Source organism: Aotus nancymaae, unplaced genomic scaffold, assembly GCF_030222135.1.
Source record: "Aotus nancymaae isolate 86718 unplaced genomic scaffold, 86718_ANA_hifiasm-v0.15.2.pri h1tg000062l, whole genome shotgun sequence".
Lineage (NCBI taxonomy): Eukaryota > Metazoa > Chordata > Mammalia > Primates > Aotidae > Aotus > Aotus nancymaae.
Window position 1 is genome coordinate 25135482 of NW_026988476.1, and position 20527 is coordinate 25156008.

Here is a 20527-nt window from a genome sequence, read left to right on the forward strand (position 1 = left end):
TAGGTAACTGAAACCATGGAAGAGAAACTGCAGAGAACAGGCAACTAGCTACTGTATTAATTTTTTCCTGTCATTCTTATAAAGTTGTCATCATAACTAAAATAAAGTATGGGAATGTGCTTTATAAGCTGAAAAGCACCACACGAATGGCAGGTTTTGTTCTAGTGGCTTTGTCTAACGTGTCGAGACACAATCTGAGGTGGTGTGTGAAACAGTGGAAATGCAGTGAGATCTGCTTTGTTTCCCAAACTATTTGGTTAGATTGGAAAATAAACTAAACATGTTTGAGCCGAGGCTTTGAAAAGAATAAATATTAAATTGTGGAAATGCCCTCTTTATTTGAATTTCTGGTTGCAATCAGCCTTTAAACACATCTTAATTTGAATAGACTTATGTTAGGACCAGGCAAATTCAGCTAGTTTTAACAATGGAAACTACCTTTTTGGTTTCTGTTGACCCACTTCTGTACATTCATGTAGGGATACACATGCTTACTAGCTAGATTAGTGGTTCTCAACTAGCCATGATTTTGCTCCCAGAGGATATTGGCAATGTCTGAAGACATTTTTTTTTCTTTCCTTTTCTTTCTTTCTTTCTTTCTTTCTTTTTTTTTTTTTTTGGTAGAGACTGGGGTCTCACTATATTGCCCAGGCTGGTCTTGAACTCCCGGACTCAAGCAATTCTCCCCACTCAACTTCCCAAAGTACTGGGATTACAGGTGCGAGCCATCACACCTGGCCTTGAGACACTTTTGGTTGTCACAAGTTGGAGTGTGGTGTGCTTCTGGCAACAGATGAATTGAAGCCAGAAATGCTGCTGAACATCCTATAGTGCACAGGACAGCGCCCTGAAGCAAAGCATCTGACCTGAAGGGTTTACAATAAGCTCCTATGCAATGAAGACATTTACAAGATCAAAATGTTGATAACATTGTTGCTGGGTCTCTGATATTTTGCCTTGGGGTGGAAGAAGAGTGTGTAATTAAAGGAACTAAGCTTTCTGCCCACCTTGAAGTTCAAGGTTGATTACTACTGGCATCCAAAATGAGGGAGACTTTCTTTTCTTGAATTAAAAATTTCCCTTTCTTTTCCTTCTCTGTAACAACTCTTCTCTCAAGTTCCCCCTGCAGTAGCAGCACAGTTTCCTTCCATAGTAGCGTGGCAGTCTTTTGCAGAAGGAGGCACATACAGAGGAGCTAATGACTTTTGCTCTAAAAAGCCAAGCACTATAGGATGTAAAGGAAATGAAAGATGCAGTAACCTCTGGGAGTCACCAGGACTTCCCTGTCAAGCTGCCAGCAGTTCCCTAGGTTGGAAAATGGGCATGGTCATAACCTAACCACTTCTGAATAGGTTTCAGAATGACCATGTTCAAAAAGAGATGTGTGGTTAGATGCAGTGGCTCATGCCTGTAATGTCAGCACTTTGGGAGGCTGAGGAGAGGATCACTTGAATCAGGAGTTTGAGATCAGCTTGGCAACATAGTGAGACCCTGTGTCTACAAAAAAATAATAATAAATAAATTAGTTGGGTGTGGTGTTGTGTGCCTATAGTCCCAGTTACTTGAGAGGCTGAGGTGGGAGGATCACATGAGCCTGGGAGGTGGAGGCTGCAGTGAGCCCTGATATCATGTCACTGTACAACAGAAGACCCTGTCTAAAAAAGAAAAGAAAAAGAGATGTACAAAAATATTTTAGTCAAAGGTAATGTCTATGATATAAATAATAGCAGTATAGTACAGGATGAGCATCTGCAATGTAAAAGTCTGAAATCTGAAATGTTCCAAAATCCCAAACTTTTTGCATGCCTGCATGATGCTCAGAGGTCATGCGCTAAAGAAATGCTCACTGGAGATTTTGGATTTTGGCTCTTCAGATTAGGTATGCTTAATTGGGTATATGCACATATTCCAGCATCCCCACCCCCCCAAAAAAAACAGAACTCAGAAACACTTCAAATCCCATTTTAAATAAGGGATACTCAACCTGTATAAAATATCCAGTGTACGTAAATAAAGCATATGTTAAGCCCTAGGAGGAGCTCTGCCTGTTTGAGTTTTACAAAAAAAGTAATACTTTGCGCCTTTCTTTTCTTTTTTTTTTTTTTTTGAGACGAGGTCTCATGCTGTCACCCAGGCTGGAGTGCAGTGGTGCAATCACAGTTCTCTGCAGCCTTCACCTCCTAGGCTCAAATGATCCTCTCACCTCAGCCCCTTGAGTAGCTGGGACTACAGGCATGTGCCACCACACCCAGCTAATTTTTGTATTTTTCATAGAGACAGGGTTTTGCCAAATTGCCCAGGCTAGTCTTGCACTCTTAGGCTCAAGCGATCCACCCACCTTGACCTCCTAATGTGCTGGGATTACAGGCATGAGCCACCACGCCCAGCCAATATTTTTCATTTGGATCACGTAGTGGACATTTATTGGATCCCTTGGGGACAATGTCATTTCTAAAAGTGATTGAGTAAATATTACAAAGGGGCAAATCAAGGAGAAGGATATTCTGATTGTTTCAAGGTCCAGGTAATTCAGGTCATGGCACAGGTGATCCTGAGCTTAGGAAGAACTCACCCATGCCTCAGGGGCCCAGCTGCCCTCCTCCCCTCATGGCTGGAGCACCTGCAACAGCTGCGAAGCATCTGGTGCTTTTGGAGACTTGACCTGGGAAGGAGCAGAAGAAAGCAGGAATGATGTCTATAGACCACCCCTTGTGGCAGCTTTGGGCAAGGCAAACCTTCTTTGGTAGCATCCTACACCCAAATATGTTTTTCCTTCACTTAGCTTGATTTGTTGTAATGCCAAATATTTTATTTGGAATAACAAGTACCTTTAAAAAAAAGCACATACAAACCTCAGCTGCCCTTCGAGGCTTAGCTCCAATAGCACATTTCCTTTCCTTCTTAGAAGTAAGCTTCTTTGGGAGGCTGAGGCCAGTGGCTCACCTGATGTCAGGAGTTCGAAACCAGCCTGACCAATATGGTGAAACCCTGTCTTTAAAAAAAAAAAAGAAGAAGAAGTAAACTTTCTGGATTTGAAGTCCTGCAGCACAGTCTGACTCATAGCATCCGTGGCTTGTTATTTCACATTTCCATGGATGCATCTTATCTGCCTTGCTAGACTGTGAGCCCTACAGCTTTTGTTTTGTTTTTATTTTATAATTTTTTTTTTTTTTTTTGAGATGGAGTTTCGCTCTTGTTACCCAGGCTGGAGTGCAATGGCGCGATCTTGGCTCACCGCAACCTCCGCCTCCCAGGTTCAGGCAATTCTCCTGCCTCAGCCTCCTGAGTAGCTGGGATTACAGGCACGCACCACCATGCCCAGCTAATTTTTTGTATTTTTAGTAGAGATGGGGTTTCACCATGTTGACCAGGATGGTCTCGATCTCTTGACCTCATGATCCACCCTCCTTGGCCTCCCAAAGTGCTGGGATTACAGGCATGAGCCACCGCGCCCAGCCCTATAATTCTTAACCTTTATGGGTAAATAGCAGGGGTGTGTGTGTGTGTGTGTGTGTGTGTGTATATATATATATATATATTTTTTTTTTTTTTGAGATGGAGTCTCACTCCAGTCACCCAGGCTAGAGTACAGTGGCATGATCCCAGCTCTCTGCAACCTCCACCTCCAGGGTTCAAGTGATTCTCCTGCCTCAGCCTCCCGAGTAGCTGGGATTACAGGCGTGTGCGACCACGCCCAGCTAATTTTTGTATTTTTAGTAGAAATGGAGTTTCACCATGTTGGTCAGGCCAGTCTCAAACTCCTGACCCCATGATCCACCTGCCTGGGCCTCTTACAGTTGTGAGCCACCATACCTGGCCAGGTATATATATTTATGGGGTACATAAGATGTTTTGACACAGGCATGCAATGCATAATAATCACATCATGGAAAATGGGGTATCCATCTTCTCATTTAGCTTTTGTGTTACAAACAATCCAATTATACTTTTATTTTCAAATGTACAATGAAATTATTGACTATAGTCAACCTGTTGTACTGTCAAATACCAGGCCTTATTAATTCATTATAATTTTTTTAAAATCATTAACTACCCCCACCTCCCACCCTCCCTGACTACCTTTCCCAGACTCTGGTAACCATCCTTCTACTCTATATCTCTGTGGGTTCAATTGTTTTGGGTTTTAGATCCTGTGGCCCCTTTGACCATGCAGATCATGGCCTATTCATCTTCACACCTAGAGGAGTCTAGGTCTGTGTCTGGATTGTCTTTTCTATCTTAGTGGGAATCAATCAACACTGCTTTTCTTAAAAAACCCAGAGGAGGGGATGGGGCTTTTAGTGGGGACAGAGGGTAGATGGGCAAGATGAACACACCAAACCCTTTATATGGGGTGGTGGAAAGAGTATAAGGAAGGAAAGCGAAGAAGAACCAAAGAGAAACCATGATTGTTAACATTTTTCACCTGGAAAAGGGACAGGATATTTTCTTTTTCCTCTGCCTCCTCCTCCCTCATGCATTGTGTGGCCTCTTGGTCTTAGGATTCAGAGCACAAGCTAGTGTGATGGAAGTTTTAGGGTTCAGCGATCTAGCTGGAAAGTATCCCTGCCCTTGAAGAGACGTTTGTGTGATCCCACACTACTCACTTAGGCATAATGCCCAGAGAGTGACTAAAGCTGCCCAATAAACTAGTGGTAAAGTTCCATTTAATGGAAATCGGTGAAAGCTTTTAGGATCAAATGATAACCTCTGTCTCTTTCTTTCCCTCAGGAAAATGGCAGACGGTTTTTCGGTAAGTGTTTTATGCCTGTTTTCTTGCCCTCAATCAACTCCACATGGTTGAGGGTTGGGGATTTTGTTTTTACCATGACTTTTCCTTTTCACTCTCCCACTGCGTGGCTTTCCCTGGACTCATTTGTCCAATGAGAGCTTGCGAGCTGGAGCCTTGTTTTTCCAGCAGCAGATTTGGGAAGAAAGCCAGGCAGAGCGAGGCCTGGGATACACTCACAGTAATCCTTTCACCAAAAGGCCCCGGGCAGAAGGGAATGGACTCTGCCGGCAGGAGCTGAGAAATCCTCTGAGTAGAGGGAAGCGCGGTACAGTCTGGGCATCCTGATGTCTGTGATTGTTTTTCTCATGGTGATTAAAAAGTATGAACTGTAAATAGAGGAGTGTTAGCTCCTGACTTGAGCTAATTATGAAAATGCAGCCCTCCCTGATCTGAGATGTTGGGAGGCAAGAATAAAGTAAAAAAGCATGTATAATCCCAATATCTAGTTTTAGTCTTTGAAACTCAAAACTATTAATAAGTGGAAAAAATTTATTGATATGCATGTAATGCCTTCACCATATTCCTCTCCTTCCTAGATCACATATTCCCATTTTCCTGAAAATTCTGCTTTTGAGAATGCTTTCTGTCCTGTAATTGCTTATGTCTTTCTTTCCAGCTCAATGATGCGTTAACTGGTAACCCAAACCCTCAAGGATGGCCTGGGCAGTGGGGGAACCAGCCTGCTGGGGCAGGGGCCTACCCAGGGGCCTCCTATCCTGGGGCTCACCCCGGGCAGGCACCCCCAGGCCCCTACCCTGGACAGGGACCCCCAGGCCCCTACCCTGGACAGGGACCCCCAGGCCCCTATCCTGGACAGCGACCCCCAGGTCCCTATCCTGGACAGGGACCTCCAGGCCCCTACCCTGGAGCACCTGGAGCTTATCCTGGAGCACCTGCACCTGGAGCCTACCCAGGGCCACCCAGCGGGCCTGGGGCCTACCCACCTCCTGGACAGCCAAGTGCTCCCGGAGCCTACCCTGCCGCTGGCCCCTATGGCGCCCCTGCTGGGCCACTGGTGAGATGGCATTCCTCCTTTCATGTATTTGACATGCAGAGGGCTTCAGGGAGACTCTGCGCTTTAAACCGGTGGCTTAGAGCCACTACTCAAGGGCCAGCCATGGGTGTGAGTTGGTAGAGTCGAAAAATTAAGTGTTCATATTGAGTTTATTGTGTGTGGTTAGTATGAACAGAAGGTAATGCATATTTTGAAGGCATTGATAAAGCTGCTTATGAATATAAATCAAGATTGTTGTAATGGAGAACATGTTGGTTATTAACAAACACTGAGTACACGTCAGTAATATGCATCTATATGGATGATCTCATTTAACCCCATCACCACCTTATAAAATACTGTTAATAACCCCATTTTATACATGGGGAAACAGGACAATAGAGAAGTGATATAATCTGTCCAGGATCTTTGAGCAAACATGTAGAGGAAACAGGGTAATCTGGTTTTGAAAAACCTTCTAAAGATAATTTTGTGATCTAAAGGTTGAATTTTCATGCAAATTAAAATGTTTTAGCAAGTGAATTCTAAATGTAAAACATAATTCTGTGGGGGATCCAGATGCATCTCAGCCACAAGATCCTTTCTTTCCAGATTTATAATCTAGTTGGATGATAAAACATATAATAAATTTGAGGAAAGAGCTAAGTAACAGTGTGTGATTAGAGCATTTCAGAACTATGCAGAAGATGATACAGGGAGCACTGTCGCCTTTTAGGTCAGTTTAGAGTAGAAAGACTTGGGGGAGTGGGTGGCATTGAGTTGGGCCTAGACTAGAGATGGTCAGTCAATTGCAGAGAGAGGGGGACATGAAGGCTGTGGAAAGGAGCAGGTAGATGTAAAAGAGATTACAGAGGAAGAACCCCAGAATCTACTGATTATGTCTTACGAGTCACAGATGACTCTGACTTTTCAAGGCGGACCAAGTAGAGCCATCAGCAAAGCTTCAGCCCAAACTGGGAACTCATTAAGAGGAACTGATGGGGGAGGAGGCAGAGGAGACCATTCCAGTTCACACTTGTTGAATTTGAGGCACTAGTAACAAATCCAAGTTGGAGGAAGTACAGGGCTAGTACACATCAGGCCTAGAAAGAAAAGATTTGGATAAACTGGGTGTGGTGGCTTCTGCTTGTAATCCTAACACTTTGGGAGCTGAGACAGGAGGATTGGTTGAGTCCAAGTTGAGTCCAAGAGGTCGAGGCTGCAGTGAGCTATGATTGCGCCACTGTACTCCATCATTGACAACAGAGACCTGGATTTTTGAGATCCAGTCTCAAAAAAAAAAAAAAAAAAAAAAAAGCGATAAACCTGGGGAGAACCCTCAAAAAGGGAAAGAAAAGAGGCCATAAATAAATAGAGCTTTGGGGATATTCACAGAACCTCGAATGTAGATGGTCAATAAACATTTGTGGAATGAACCTCACAGTATTAACTAAACAGTGTTCATTGTAGAAATATTGAGTATCTGCCATGTGCAAAGCACTCTGCTGGAGCCATGTGAGTACAGAGCGTATGAGAACCCACAAGCCCAGAATGTGGCATGATGCTTGCCCCAGGAAGCAGAATAACCACAGTGAAGCATGTTACGTGACAGGACCTTAAGAGTGATACAAAATGTTAATGTTGATCACAAGATCTAGCTTAAGCCTTTCCAAAAAATAGTCAACATGAATGAGTGCAGATTGAGATGGCCGTAGTGAGACTTATTGATGGTTTTATTTTCAGTTATTATTTGTGCATGTAGGGAGCCTTATCTCTTTGGACCCTGGGCAAAGTGGCCTGAGAGCCTCGACAGATAGCAATATACTAGAGTTATGTTTTTCACACATATTAATAGTGATGGAACTTCAGCAACATCATTTTCTTTCCCCACAGAAACATGCTCCTTATTGACACATATGTACTTGTTCATTCCCAGGTTGTGCCTTATAACCTGACTTTTCCTGGAGGAGTCATGCCTCGCATGCTGATAATAATTCAGGGCATGGTGAAGCCCAATGCAAACAGGTAAGGAAAGCAAAATTAAGCCTACCCTATTTGTAGATTGGTTTTTGAATAAAGAAAAGCCTATTTTGAATTGTTTTTTCTTGCCCTGTCCTATGGTGCTGTTTTGAATTTTAGTAAGATTTAAAAAACTACATATTTAGAATCTTGGCTATACTGTCATATAGGATTATCCCATAAATCCATATGTATTCCCAAATAATTTTGCTAAACATCAGGGGCAGTCATAGTAAACGGTAATGCACCTTATTCTATAGTTTGATATGTATTATATCAGCTAATCCTCATGGCTGAAGGCAGGATAAAGAATATTGCTCTTTTTATAGACAAAACTGAGGCTCAGGTTCTACAGATGATCAGTGGCAGCCCTGGGAACCTGTCTTTTTAGTAGATACTATTTGCTTACAGGTTTGGAGATTCTACAAGTTAAAAATGTCATCAAAATAAATCAATCTTTGCTATTGGAAGTGGTTTGATTGAGGCGGACTAGGATAGGGTGAGGCTTTATTTAGGAAAATACATGCTTAATTATAGCTGTACTGGGCCACTTGGCCCTGGTTGTCAACACTGGTTATGTAGTACTTACATATCATACAAAAAAGCTGGCCCTGTCCTGAAGCCATCCAGGATGCCTGCCCCTGAGGTTAGTGAAACTGTGTTTCTAGGTCTTATGGACGGTACCCAGATGATAAAAATTCAAGCCATGTACACAGGTTTATGCAAGAATCCATAAATAGTCTCAGTGTCTGTCACCTTGCTCCACATCCTGTCATCAAGAGATGGACTCTGCTTCTGATCTGATAATTTTACATTCAAATGCTCATCCACTCCACCTCAGCCAGCCTCCTCTGGTTCTGCAATGGTAGTCACTACCCTAAGCCAACCTGTCTTTTCACACAGCCTAGACAATTTCTGTAAGCAAATAACTTCCCCACACAATGCCTGTCTCACAGCAAATTACAAAATATATACATCCTCTGCCTATGTCCTTATCCGTATTTCCTCCTAATGTAACACAGAACCCAGCACACTTTATCCTGTGCACACAGCATTCATGATTTATTAATATTTGCTCTCCTCCTCCCACAACGCCTAACACACACTGAATACCCAGTGTGGTATCCTCGTCTTATTAGAGTCATTTCACTGGAAAATTTAGTTCTAATAATGCTAGAGATGTAGATTGAGACTGGCAAATTAAAACTAATTCTGGCTGAAATGGTTAATGGTAGTAAACTAAAAAAACTGTTGCTTAGTCCTGCAAATTCTGTATGACAAACTGCATAGAAAAAAAGTGTGCTTAAGGTGACAGAGATGACAATATCTACCTTTCCAATGCAGAGAAAATAGAGTCGTATATTTAGTCAAATACAAATTCTATTGCTATTTTTTCCTTACAAATGTAAGCACTGGAAGATCATTTGTGGTTGAATGTGACTGTTACTGGGTGAATCAAAATACACAGAGAATCTTTGTTAGTTGGTCCAGAGTGCAGACCTGGTTTTAAAATAAGAACACATGCTGATGATTCTGATGTTACTGCTCTATAGAGCACACTTTGAGAAACTCAGGGATGGGGTTAGTCAGAGGACTGGTGTTGGCATTAATATCTAGGAAGAAGGAACAGGGTCAAAAAGTTAAACTAGCAATTTCATTAGTTCCAGCTCACATCATAGAATGTTTAACATATTTACTGTCAAGACTTTACAACTTAACATGATATTGAATATTAACTACATTATCTCATTCATGCTATTTTAGAGGAACTAGGACTTCCACTTAATTATGAGGAAGCCAGTATTTGGTGGCTGTCAACTACATAGCTGGCTTGCCTTTATCAGGTATTGAAAGCAACCTGGAAGACCAGGAAACAGATAATCATTATCTATAGTAAGGCATAAAGTATCCTCAGAGTGGCTCTGTAAGAAAACCTCAAAGGGTTTTCATGAGTCTGTAAAGAGGGCATTATAGATGAATGGAAATATGATCAAAGACAACGAGGCAAAAAAATTCAACACATATTCCTTACCTTTAGATTTTATGGTAGTACATAGAATATTGGGCCTAGGATACTTTCTAGTTTGAACCCATTCTGATTTATTTGCTTTCCATTCAGAAAAATTTCCTAGGTACTGTATTATGAAGTTATTTGCTTTTTAGAAAATTATATGTTCTTCATTTGGTACAAATGTACAGCTTTAATCATTTTAATAACTGGTCTTTGGTTTAAAACAGAATTGCTTTAGATTTCAAGAAAGGGAATGATGTTGCCTTCCACTTTAACCCACGCTTCAATGAGAACAACAGGAGAGTCATCGTTTGCAATACAAAGCTGGATAATAACTGGGGAAGGGAAGAAAGACAGTCAGTTTTCCCATTTGAAAGTGGGAAACCATTCAAAGTAAGTTATTGCTACTATTTTATATTGATAATGTGTATTTCTCATGAGGAATCACTCTAAAACCACAAAACACTTGAAATGAGTTTTTATCACCTGTCCTAAGATATGCCCAGCCAGTGTATCTTCTCCCTGCTCAGGGGACTAGGCTCAGCAGGCTGAGAACATGGCCAGGAGTGGCACACTCCCCAGTTCCTTACAGGCACCTCGTAATCATCACTGCTGCCACCCCTCTGAGTTTCAGTCTTTCTAAAAATGAAAAGAATATAATTTTTAACAAAAAAGGCAGTGTCTTTATGGTACAGGTGTAGTGTACTGGTTAAAACAACATAGTTGGCATAGAAATCAAAACTAAATGTTTTTTATTCTAAAATTAATGTTTTATAAAAAGTTTGTAAGTTTTTTTTTTTTGAGACAGAGTCTTGCTCTGTTGCCCAGGCTGGAGTGCAGTGGCATGATCTCGGCTCACTGCAACTTCCGCCTCCTGGGTTCAAGCAATTCTCCTGCCTCAGCCTCCCGAGTAGCTGGGACTACAGGCATGCACCACCATATGTGGCTAATTTTTTGTATGTTTAGTAGAGACGGGGTTTCATCATGCTGGCCAGGCTACTCTCAAACTCCTGACCTTGTGATCTGCCTGCCTCAGCCTTCCAAAGTGCTGGGATTACAGGTGTTAGCCACCTCACCCGGCCAAAAGTTTTTAAGTTTTTAAATTAACAAAGTTTCCTATCTTTTACTCCTCATCCTCACAAAGGTTGCGATTTAATGAGTATCTTCCCAGTATTTTCTGACATACAGCACATTTTTTATTTGTAAGCACTGCTTCAGCAAATATTTATTAGGTCCACAGCACTGGGTTAGGGCTGATTGTAGAGTGGTCAATAAAACAGCTGGACTGTAAACTCAACAGCAGGGGCAAATAAGGACCACAGTCTACATTTGGTGGACATCTTTTCATATCGAGTATTGTTACTTAAGAGCATTTTTTTTTTGAGATGGAGTCTTGCTCTGTCACCAGGATGGAGTGCAGTGGTGTGATCTCAGCTCACTGCAACCTCCATCTCCCAGGTTCAAGCGATTCTCCTGCCTCAGCCTCCTGAGTAGCTGGGACCACAGGTGCACGCCACCACTCCCAGCTAATTTTTGTACTTTTAGTAGAGATGGGGTTTTACCATGTTGGCCAGGATGGTCTCGGTCTCTTGATCTCGTAATCCACCTGCCTCAGCTTCCCAAAGTGCTGAGATTACAGGCGTGAGCCATGGCATCCGGCCAAAAGTATTTCAATTTTAGATATGTGATAAATTAACTAGTACCCTACTGATGAAAATTCAGAGAATAGAAACAAATCTGGAAACATTTTGCTAAAATTCTGTAATAACTATCCTCATAAATCTTTGCTTCCTAGAAGCAAATCTTCTAGAAATCTTTAATTATTCACATTTATAATTGAGATATTGCCAAATTGCTGCTTCCAAAAAGATGTAAGGGCCGGGCGCGGTGGCTCATGCCTGTAATCCCAGCACTTTGGGAGGCCAAGGCGGGTGGATCACGAGGTCAAGAGATCGAGACCATCCTGGTCAACATGGTGAAACCCCGTCTCTACTAAAAATACAAAAAATTAGCTGGGCATGGTGGCGCATGCCTGTAGTCGTGCCATTGCACTCCAGCCTGGGTAACAAGAGCGAAACTCCATCTCAAAAATAAAAAAAATAAAAAATAAAAATAAGATGTAAGGATGGACATCCACTAACTATTGGAAGAGTAGATTTCTCCTACCCGTGCCAAAACTGATTATCATCAATCTTCACAACATTTGCGAAAGGAATTCTACTTTTTTTTTTTTTTTTTTTGAGACAAAGTCTCACTCTGTTGCCCAGGCTGGAGTGCAGTGGCATGATCTCAGCTCACTGTAACCTCTGCTGCTCAGGTTCAAGCAATTTACCTGCCTCAGCTTCCTGAGTGGCTGGGATTACAGGTACCTGCCAACATGCCCAGCTAATTTTTATATTTTAGTAGAGACAGCGTTTCACCATCTTGGCCAGGCTGGTCTTGAACTCCTGACCTCATGATCTACCCGCCTCAGCCTCCCCAAAGAGCTGGGATTACAGGCATGAGCCATCGTGACTGGCTAGGAATCCTACTTTCGTGTTTATTTTTTTAGATGTTTTAGGCCATACCAAAACTTTTGGTTGAGACAGGGTCTCACACTGCCACTCAGGCTGGAGTACAGTGGTACAATCACAGCTCATGGCAGCCTATCAACCTCCCATGCTCAAATGTTCCTCGCACTTGAGCCTCCTTAGTAGCCAAGACTACAGACATGTGCCATGCCTGGCTAATTTTTGTTTTTTGTAGAGATGGGATTTCACTATGTTGCCTAGGCTGGTCTCAAACTCCTGGGCTCAAGAGATCTGCCTGCCTTTGCCTCCCAAAGTGTTGTAATTACAGGCGTGAGCCACCACACCTGGGCTCTTTTAAGTTTTTATGGAGGTAAATTCTTAGCCTTCACCTTACGACTTCACTTATGTAACCTAATAAATTTGTTGCTTTAAAAAAAATCTGAATAACTTGGAATTTTTGCTGTAGTTACTTTCTCTGGATCTTAACTGGTCCCACAGATGATAAAGATGAAATGTTGGATATCCTGAGCTCAGGCCAGACTGGTTTGAAATAAATTAATGGGCATTTTTTCCCCTTTATTTCAATTGACAATTTGTTTCTATCGTGCACACGAAATACGTATATATTGGGCGGGGCGTGGTGGCTCAAACCTGTAATCCAAGCACTTTGGAGGCCAAGGCGGGCAGATCACCTGAGGTCGGGAGTTCAAGACCAGCCTGACCAACATTGTGAAACCCCGTCTTTAAAAAAAAAAAAAAAAGTATATAATGTGGAATGGCTAAATCCAGCTAACTGACATATACATTACCTCATGTAACAGTTACGTATATGTCATTTCAGATACAAATACTGGTTGAATCTGACCACTTCAAGGTTGCAGTGAATGATGCTCACTTGTTGCAGTACAATCATCGGGTTAAAAACCTCAAGGAAATCAGCAAACTGGGAATTGCTGGTGACATAGACCTCACCAATGCTTCATATACCATGACATAATCTGAAAGGGGCAGATTAAAAAAAGATGGAATCTAAATCGTACCTATGTAAAAGCTTCATGTTCACTGTGAGTGAAAATTTTTACATTTATTCATCAATATCCTTCTTGTAAGTCATCTACTTAATAAATATTATGCTGAGTTACTTGTCTTATTATGTCATTTAATTGGAGTTTATTCTAGATAATGCATAATGGAAAAAATATGTAGCAATATTAATACTGCATTAGGGCCTCAAGGTTTCCTATACTTGTTAAAATATTTGTCTTAAGGAGAAAATAAATACTACCTCAAAATTATCTCTTCCAGAATTTCATAAAAAGTAAGATGTTTCAAGGAAATTCTTCTCTCATTTTCTTAAGGAAATATAATAGGTTCAGGAAATGAGAATAGCAGAAAGAAAAAGCTTACCTATAGATGACCTATGACCCATAGACAATTATTGTTAGGAATCTGGTATACTTCTTGACTGCTTTTTAATCCTATTTTCTAAACTATAGTTCACTACTTTCAAAGCAGTAATTTGACACCACTATAGGACCATCTCCCTGGTTTTTATGAATTTTTTCTTTTGAGATGGAGTCTCGCTCTGTTGCCCAGGTTGGAGTGCAGTGGCACAATCTCAGCTCACTGCAACCTCCGCCTCCCGGGTTCAAGGGATTCTCCTGCCTCAGCCTCCTGAGTAGCTGGGATTACAGGTGTCTGCCACAGCGCCCAGCTAATTTTTTGGATTTTAGTAGAGACGGGGCTTCACCATGTTGCCCAGGCTGGTCTTGAACTCCTGATCTTGTGATCCACCCACCTTGGCCTCCCAAAGTGCTGGGATTACAGGCGTGAGCCACTGCGCCTGGCCTCAAATCTCTTATAGAGAAAAAGGGTATCTTACATAGTTAGCTTTCAAAATTTGTTCCCATCATCAACATTCTTACCCATGACTTTCTACCCTTATTACCAGCAAGCCCAAAGATTAATAAAATTCCAAAAGCAGGATGTGGCAAAACCACTTCATCTTATATAAGACCAAAATTTTTTGAAATGGAGTCTCACTCTGTCGCCCAGGCTGGACCACAGTGGCACGATTGCTGCAACCTCCACCTCCCCAGGTTTAAGAAATTCTCTGCTTCAGCCTCCTGAGTAGCTGGGATTACAGGCACCTGCCACCATGCCTGGCTAATTTTTGTATTTTTAGTAGAGATGGGGTTTCACCATCTTGGCCAGGTTGGTCTTGAACTCCTGACCTCGTGATCCATCCGCCTTGGCCTCCCAAAGTGCTGGGATTACAAGTGTAAGCCACCATGCCTGGCCCAAAATATTATTTTATACAATATGATCTTTTGAAATCCATTAAATTAGTAATTGTCACAGGTTGGGTTTCCCAGGAAGCAAAGAGATTAGAACTCAAGAGGGAGTGTACCTGCAATCAATACCTGTGGGGATGGGAAAGAATGTGATTGGGTCAAGGAAGAAGTTGAGCAGCAATAACTTAGCCTACCCTAAGGGAGTTCTGAAGCTGGGATTATTCTTCAGAGCTGCAACGGGGCCAGGCCTTTTTCTATCCCCACTTTGGTCAGTCACTGACTATAGGACACCTGGGGAAGAGAATGTAACCTGAGGTGAAGTGGCTGTCTTCAGCTGAGGCAGCACAGTTCTCACAAGGGATGACAGCAGAGGGCTGCCTGATAGCAGCACTTCCTGCAGCTCAAGGAGTAAGTCCTCCATCACTAAAGAGGGATGTGGGGAGCATATCATAGCATATTTCAAAAAATTCCTTACCCTAACATTCTGGTCTTGACTGCTGTCTTATTAAATGGAAGAGCACAGCTTTGGAAAAAAGTGAGAACTTGGATTACACAAAATTACTTAAATCCTCTGAGCCTTGGTTCCTTTGTCAATAAAGTGCAGAGAGCTCTTACAGGGTTACTGTAACACTAAGTAAAATATTGTTTGCAAAGGGACTGTCAAATAGAAGGTCTTCAATAAATTTAAATTCTCATTCTTGGCCAGGCATGGTGGCTCACGCCTGTAATCCCAGCACTTTGGGAGGCCGAGGTGGGTGGATCACGAGGTCAGAAGTTCAAGACCAGCCTGGCCAACATGATGAAACCCCATCTCTACTAAAAATAAAAAAATTAGCGGGGCACGGTGGCAGGTGCCTGTAATCCCAGCTACTCGGTAGGCTGAGGCACGAGAATTGCTTGAACCAGGGCGGCAGAGGTTGCAGTGAGCTGAGATCGCACCACTGCACTCCAGCATGGGCGACAGAGTGAGACTCTGTCTCCAAAAAATAAAAATAAAAAAAAGAAAAAGAAATTCCCATTCTACTTTGGTAGAAAAGAACTCGTTTCTTTTTTTTTCTGACAATACACTGCATTAAGAACTCTTACTCTATCCTAATTTTCCTGATACCCAATAATTCTAGACTCCAATAGCCAAGCACTTTATCTAGTAGGGGACACTGATGGTTGCCTACCCAACATTCCATTCCCTGTTTCCTAAGAGCCATGGTTTTATTCAGGTGTGAGCCCAGATTCAACAGGGAATTCTGATTAATTTAAGTCAATCCCCTGCGGACTCACTGATCTGCAGATGGGGATGTGGCATTAGTTCGTCTAATCAGGCCAAAGGGAAGGACATATCTTTAACTGCCACTAGCAGCCATCTTATGACCCCAAAAAGACTCAGTTGTAAAGGAGAAGCCAACATCAAGGATAACAGAATGAACTAGGAATAGAAAGTTAGACCTTGATGTCCTCACTGAGCTATTGATTATAAAGTACCTATTGATTATAAAGAATCACCCTGATAACCTGTGAAATAATAAATTTCCTTACTATTAAGCCAGTTAAGAGTCCATTACTTGTTTGGGTAATTCAAACAAGCCATGTAAGAAAAAGAAATATACATAAGCTAGGGTTTTCTAATGGCCCAGGGCCATGAACAGCTGAAAGCTTTCTAAACAATTCAGTGATACATCTTATTAAAGACCATATTTACTGACATTGTCTTATTCTGATCTATTTTTGAAAGCAAACATTTTATTGTTGTGTTGCATATTGCTTTGTATAAACTGTAAATCTTGAGTTTCTCTGTAGCAATCTTTTACGTGACTGATACATGTTTTCAAAAGAAAAAAGCATTTCCTTAATGGCTCTTGGCCATGCCAATGAAAAATGAAAACAAAAAGGATTCAATGGGCACCTCTAATGATTGAACTGTTTGAAATCGCAGCATGTTAAACTGACTTCAGAATCCAGAAAGCTCATCTAAAGAAACTCAGAATACTGTGGAAAATGTAATACCCAAAGCTGTTCAACATTAACAAATTTAGGAGTTCAAACTAAGAATAAAGTGTAAAAGGATGCAAATATTTCTGTCACAGGTTAATATTCCAATTAAACTAAAGAATGTTTATAAGCTCTAAGTAAGTATACTTAGCCTTAAGCTTATTCCTTTTAAACAAGAGGCAAGGCACAGTACATTTTTTATTCTGTGTTGTTAATGTACAAAATATTCCTACTTCCCTTGAGAAAGAGTATATCTAAAATACACTTTGATGAACACAGAATATCAAAGCATCATATGATACTATAGAAGTGAACATAAATATATTTTTTCCAAAATTTCAACAGTCTAAAGAATATATAAGCATTAATAATATGAAGGAAAATGTTTGGATTTATTTTTAAATTCAAAATTCTTCTGGTTGTAGAGGTGAAAAAGTAATCAGGTTACCACCAAAAGAAATGTGTCTGGTATGTTCCTGATGTCTCCTCTCCAGCTGAGCAAATGGGTTGCTGCAGTTTAGACCTGGCTAGAGAACAAATCCAGAGAAGTCAATAAAGTATCCATCAAGAGTTTCACAAATTCTTCAACATTGCTATAGTGAATTAATTAATAATATAAATAAACCGGGTGTGGTGGTGGCACACCTGTAGTCCCAGCTACTCAGGAGCTGAGGCGGTAGGATCACTCGAACCCAGGACTTCAAGACCAGCCTGAGCAACATAGCAAGATCCCATCTCAAAAACAAACAAAAAGAAACATGTAAACATTTTCCCTATGTAACAATAAAATTATAAACAACATAATGATCATGTTACTTTCCAGCAGATCTTATTTTAAACGTATATTATAGTTTTTTAAATTGGAAAGGTATATTCAGAATACATGTCTAAAAATATGAGTAATATCTATATGAACTCAAGTATGCAGGATGAATAAAATTGAGATCATATCTTAAGCCACTTACATAGATTCCATAAATCCTAAACCATTTAATAGGCCTTTTACTATTGTGTGATCCTGCTGGGATCCTTTTCTTTTTACTCCCTCAAGCCCTGCTTCAAGTTCAAATGATCCTATTGGGGCAAGCAATACTTTGGGTCTAAAATAGACATCTAAATACTAATATTTACAGAAGTGAAAAAAAAATAGACTAAATAAGGTACTAAGATTTATCAATGAGATAATATATAAGATAACTGTGATGTACTTTTAATGACATTACTAATATATTAAAACAAAATATGCTTTGGTAATCTCTAGATTTACTTATAACAATATATATTCTCAGACTCAATCATTCAGAGTTCGATCTGGGAACAGGGTTAAATCAGGTTTACATAAGTTGGTCTTATGCTAAAAGTACTGATCCTCTCGGTCTCAGTTCATGATTAAAGAAGGCTAAGACCAAGAAAGAATGGTATATGGGTCACATTAACACATTTCATTCGGCTCCTGAGACACAGGGCAGCACAGAGCCTGACCACAAAGAAGCCAACTTTGAAAAATAATGAAAGCCAAGATATACAAGGGTCTTTAAGGAATAAATGGCTTAAGGAAGCTAAGTATTTGCCAGGCTTCAAGTAGTTAACAAAAATTGTAGCTGTCTGACCCTATACTTGCTTTATGATTGAGTTTCTTATATTCCGAGATTAAAGATAAGTAAAACCAAGGCCATTTCCTAATCTATTCTAGTAGTTAGTCCCAGAAAATTCCAAGGTGAGGCTATAAATCAGAGGTGTAAACAATAAAAGAATCACTTGATGAGCCAGGCATGGTGGCTCACGCCTGTAATCCCAGCACTTTGGGAGGCCGAGGAGGGCGGATCACCTGAGGTCAGGAGTTCGAGACCAGCCTGACCAACATGGAGAAATGCCATCTCTGAAAAAAAAAAAGAAAAAAATAAATTTAAAAAAAATCACTTGACTAAGAAAAATGACAAATCCCTACTCCAGATTATTGAAATAAAAATGTTGGCTGGGCGTGGTGGCTCAAGCCTGTAATTTCAGCACTTTGATTATCCCAGGCTTTGTAATCCCAGGCTGAGGCGGATGGATCACCTAAGGTCAGGAGTTTGAGACCAGCCTGGCCAACATGGTGAAACCCCATCTCTACTAAAAAATATAAAAATTAGCCAGGGATGGTGGCAGGTGCCTATAATCCCAGCTACTCAGGAGCCTGAGGCAGGAGAATCACTTGAACCTGAGAGGTGGAGGTTGCAGTGAGCCAAGACCACATTACACTTCAGCCTGGGTGATAAGAGTGAAACTCCTTCTCCCGCCCACCTCCCCCCCCCACCCCGCCCCCGCAAAAAAAAAAAGGTCTGTGGTAGGGCTGAAACCAATGCTATAAACAGTAGGAAAGATAGCACTATTTAATTCATGCCACAGTGCCAGTATCAAAGCTATGAATCAGGCAGTTCTTCCTAATGTGGAATTTGCAGTTAATAAGGAATTAGATTTCTGAAATCATATTTTTGGAATATAATACATTCATATTATACCCTAGAGATGAAATGTACACATTGTATGCCTATGTGCACCTGTACCTACATATAAGTTAAGATGGGAGAGAGAAGAGCTTTTACAGAAGGCTTCACAAAAGGGCTGTTTAAACTAGCATTAGAGGCAAGAGGTCACCATAAGTAAAAGCAGGGAGTATCCACTTAAAATAGCAGAATATAAATAACCAATGATGACTGAAGGTGGGATAGACATTATTTCCCCAGAAGGGCAGAAACTTTGCCTTATATTTTTCTTGAATCACTTAGAAATATATTCAGATATTCAAGTATCCCATTTGTCAGAGCAAGTTTGATAGAAAAACCATATAGAGAAACATATCTTCAGGGTTTAATACTGAAACATACTATAAAGTATATAAACAGCAATTTTTTTCTCCATTTTGTGAAAATGAATAGTAAGCAAAACAATGACAAGATATGTTTTAAGCCTTGTACACAAATAGAAAAGCAGTATTCATTTTATTAGACAAATTTAAAATATAAAGGGACTTGTCAAATTAAGTTGAAAGACTTACTGAATCAAGAAGGTGGCATTCAGTAATGAGACTTTTATTATCAAGTAGTACTGAAAAACAAAAAAATTAACTTTTTAAAGAATATTCTCACATTCAAGAGTTGTTATAAATGGAGACAGCCTTGAAAAATATGAAAAGCTCCACGTATCAAATGCTAAGACAAAAATATAGACCATTTTATGCTATAACATTTTTAAAAATGTAGTTAAATTTCTTGGTTAAATTCTTATCCTTAACTTTAGTATAAAAGGAGTCTTTGGCCAGGCGAGGTGGCTCACACTTGTAATCCTAGCATGTTGGGAGGCTGAAGGTGAGGGGATCACCTGAGGTCAGGAGTTTGAGACCAGCCTGGACATCAAGGGGAAACTCTGACTCTACTAAAAATACAATAATTAGTCGGGCATGATGGGGGGGCACCTGTAATCCCAGCTACTCGGGAGGCTGAAGCACAAGAATCACTTGAATCCAAGAGGCAGAGATTGCAGTGAGCTGAGATGATGCTACTGCATGCCAGCATAGTTTACAGAGTGAGACTCTGTCTCAAAAAAGGAGTCTTCTGTAAACAAATCTCAGCTTGTAATATTTAAAGGTACCCAGGAGATGCTGATGAAGAACAGGTGGAGGACATTAAATGTCTGGCCAAGGTTATAACCTTTTGTTTTACCTTAGGCCCTATCTAGACCAGCTATAGAGAAATTGATGAAAATAGCAGGCGAAACTGGCACACATTATAACAAAAATATAGGAGTCATTTCCTATTACAGAACAATCACAACAATATAGGAAGAACTAGGCAGTAGGGAAGAAAAATAGGATATTTTGAAGAAAGATTTGGGGATATGTGCTGAAAAGAAGGAGAAATAAAAAAATGCTTGAGGGAATTT

General features: G+C 40.8%; 2 protein-coding genes across 5 annotated transcripts in view; one reads left to right on the forward strand and one right to left on the reverse strand.

Moving 5' to 3' along the window:
• Positions 1 to 4731: 4731 nt before the first annotated feature.
• LGALS3 (galectin 3) lies at positions 4732 to 13467 on the forward strand. The gene is made up of 5 exons (XM_012451007.2): positions 4732 to 4753; positions 5409 to 5807; positions 7723 to 7811; positions 10044 to 10209; positions 13168 to 13467. The coding sequence occupies exons 1-5, from the start codon at positions 4736 to 4738 to the stop codon at positions 13321 to 13323; spliced, it is 828 nt and encodes a 275-aa protein (XP_012306430.2). The 5' UTR covers positions 4732 to 4735; the 3' UTR covers positions 13324 to 13467.
• A 3324-nt stretch (positions 13468 to 16791) lies between these two features.
• The window catches only part of DLGAP5 (DLG associated protein 5), a 45084-nt gene continuing 41348 nt past the window's right edge, over positions 16792 to 20527 (reverse strand). For 2 of the 4 annotated variants that reach the window (XM_012451004.2, XM_064365886.1), the window contains 2 exons: positions 19644 to 19693; positions 16792 to 17133 (listed from right to left, as the gene is read on the reverse strand). In XM_012451004.2, the coding sequence (XP_012306427.2) occupies positions 17011 to 17133; positions 19644 to 19693 (173 nt within the window). In that variant the 3' untranslated portion in view covers positions 16792 to 17010. The other 2 variants (XM_064365887.1, XM_064365888.1) reach the window with 2 other exon arrangements.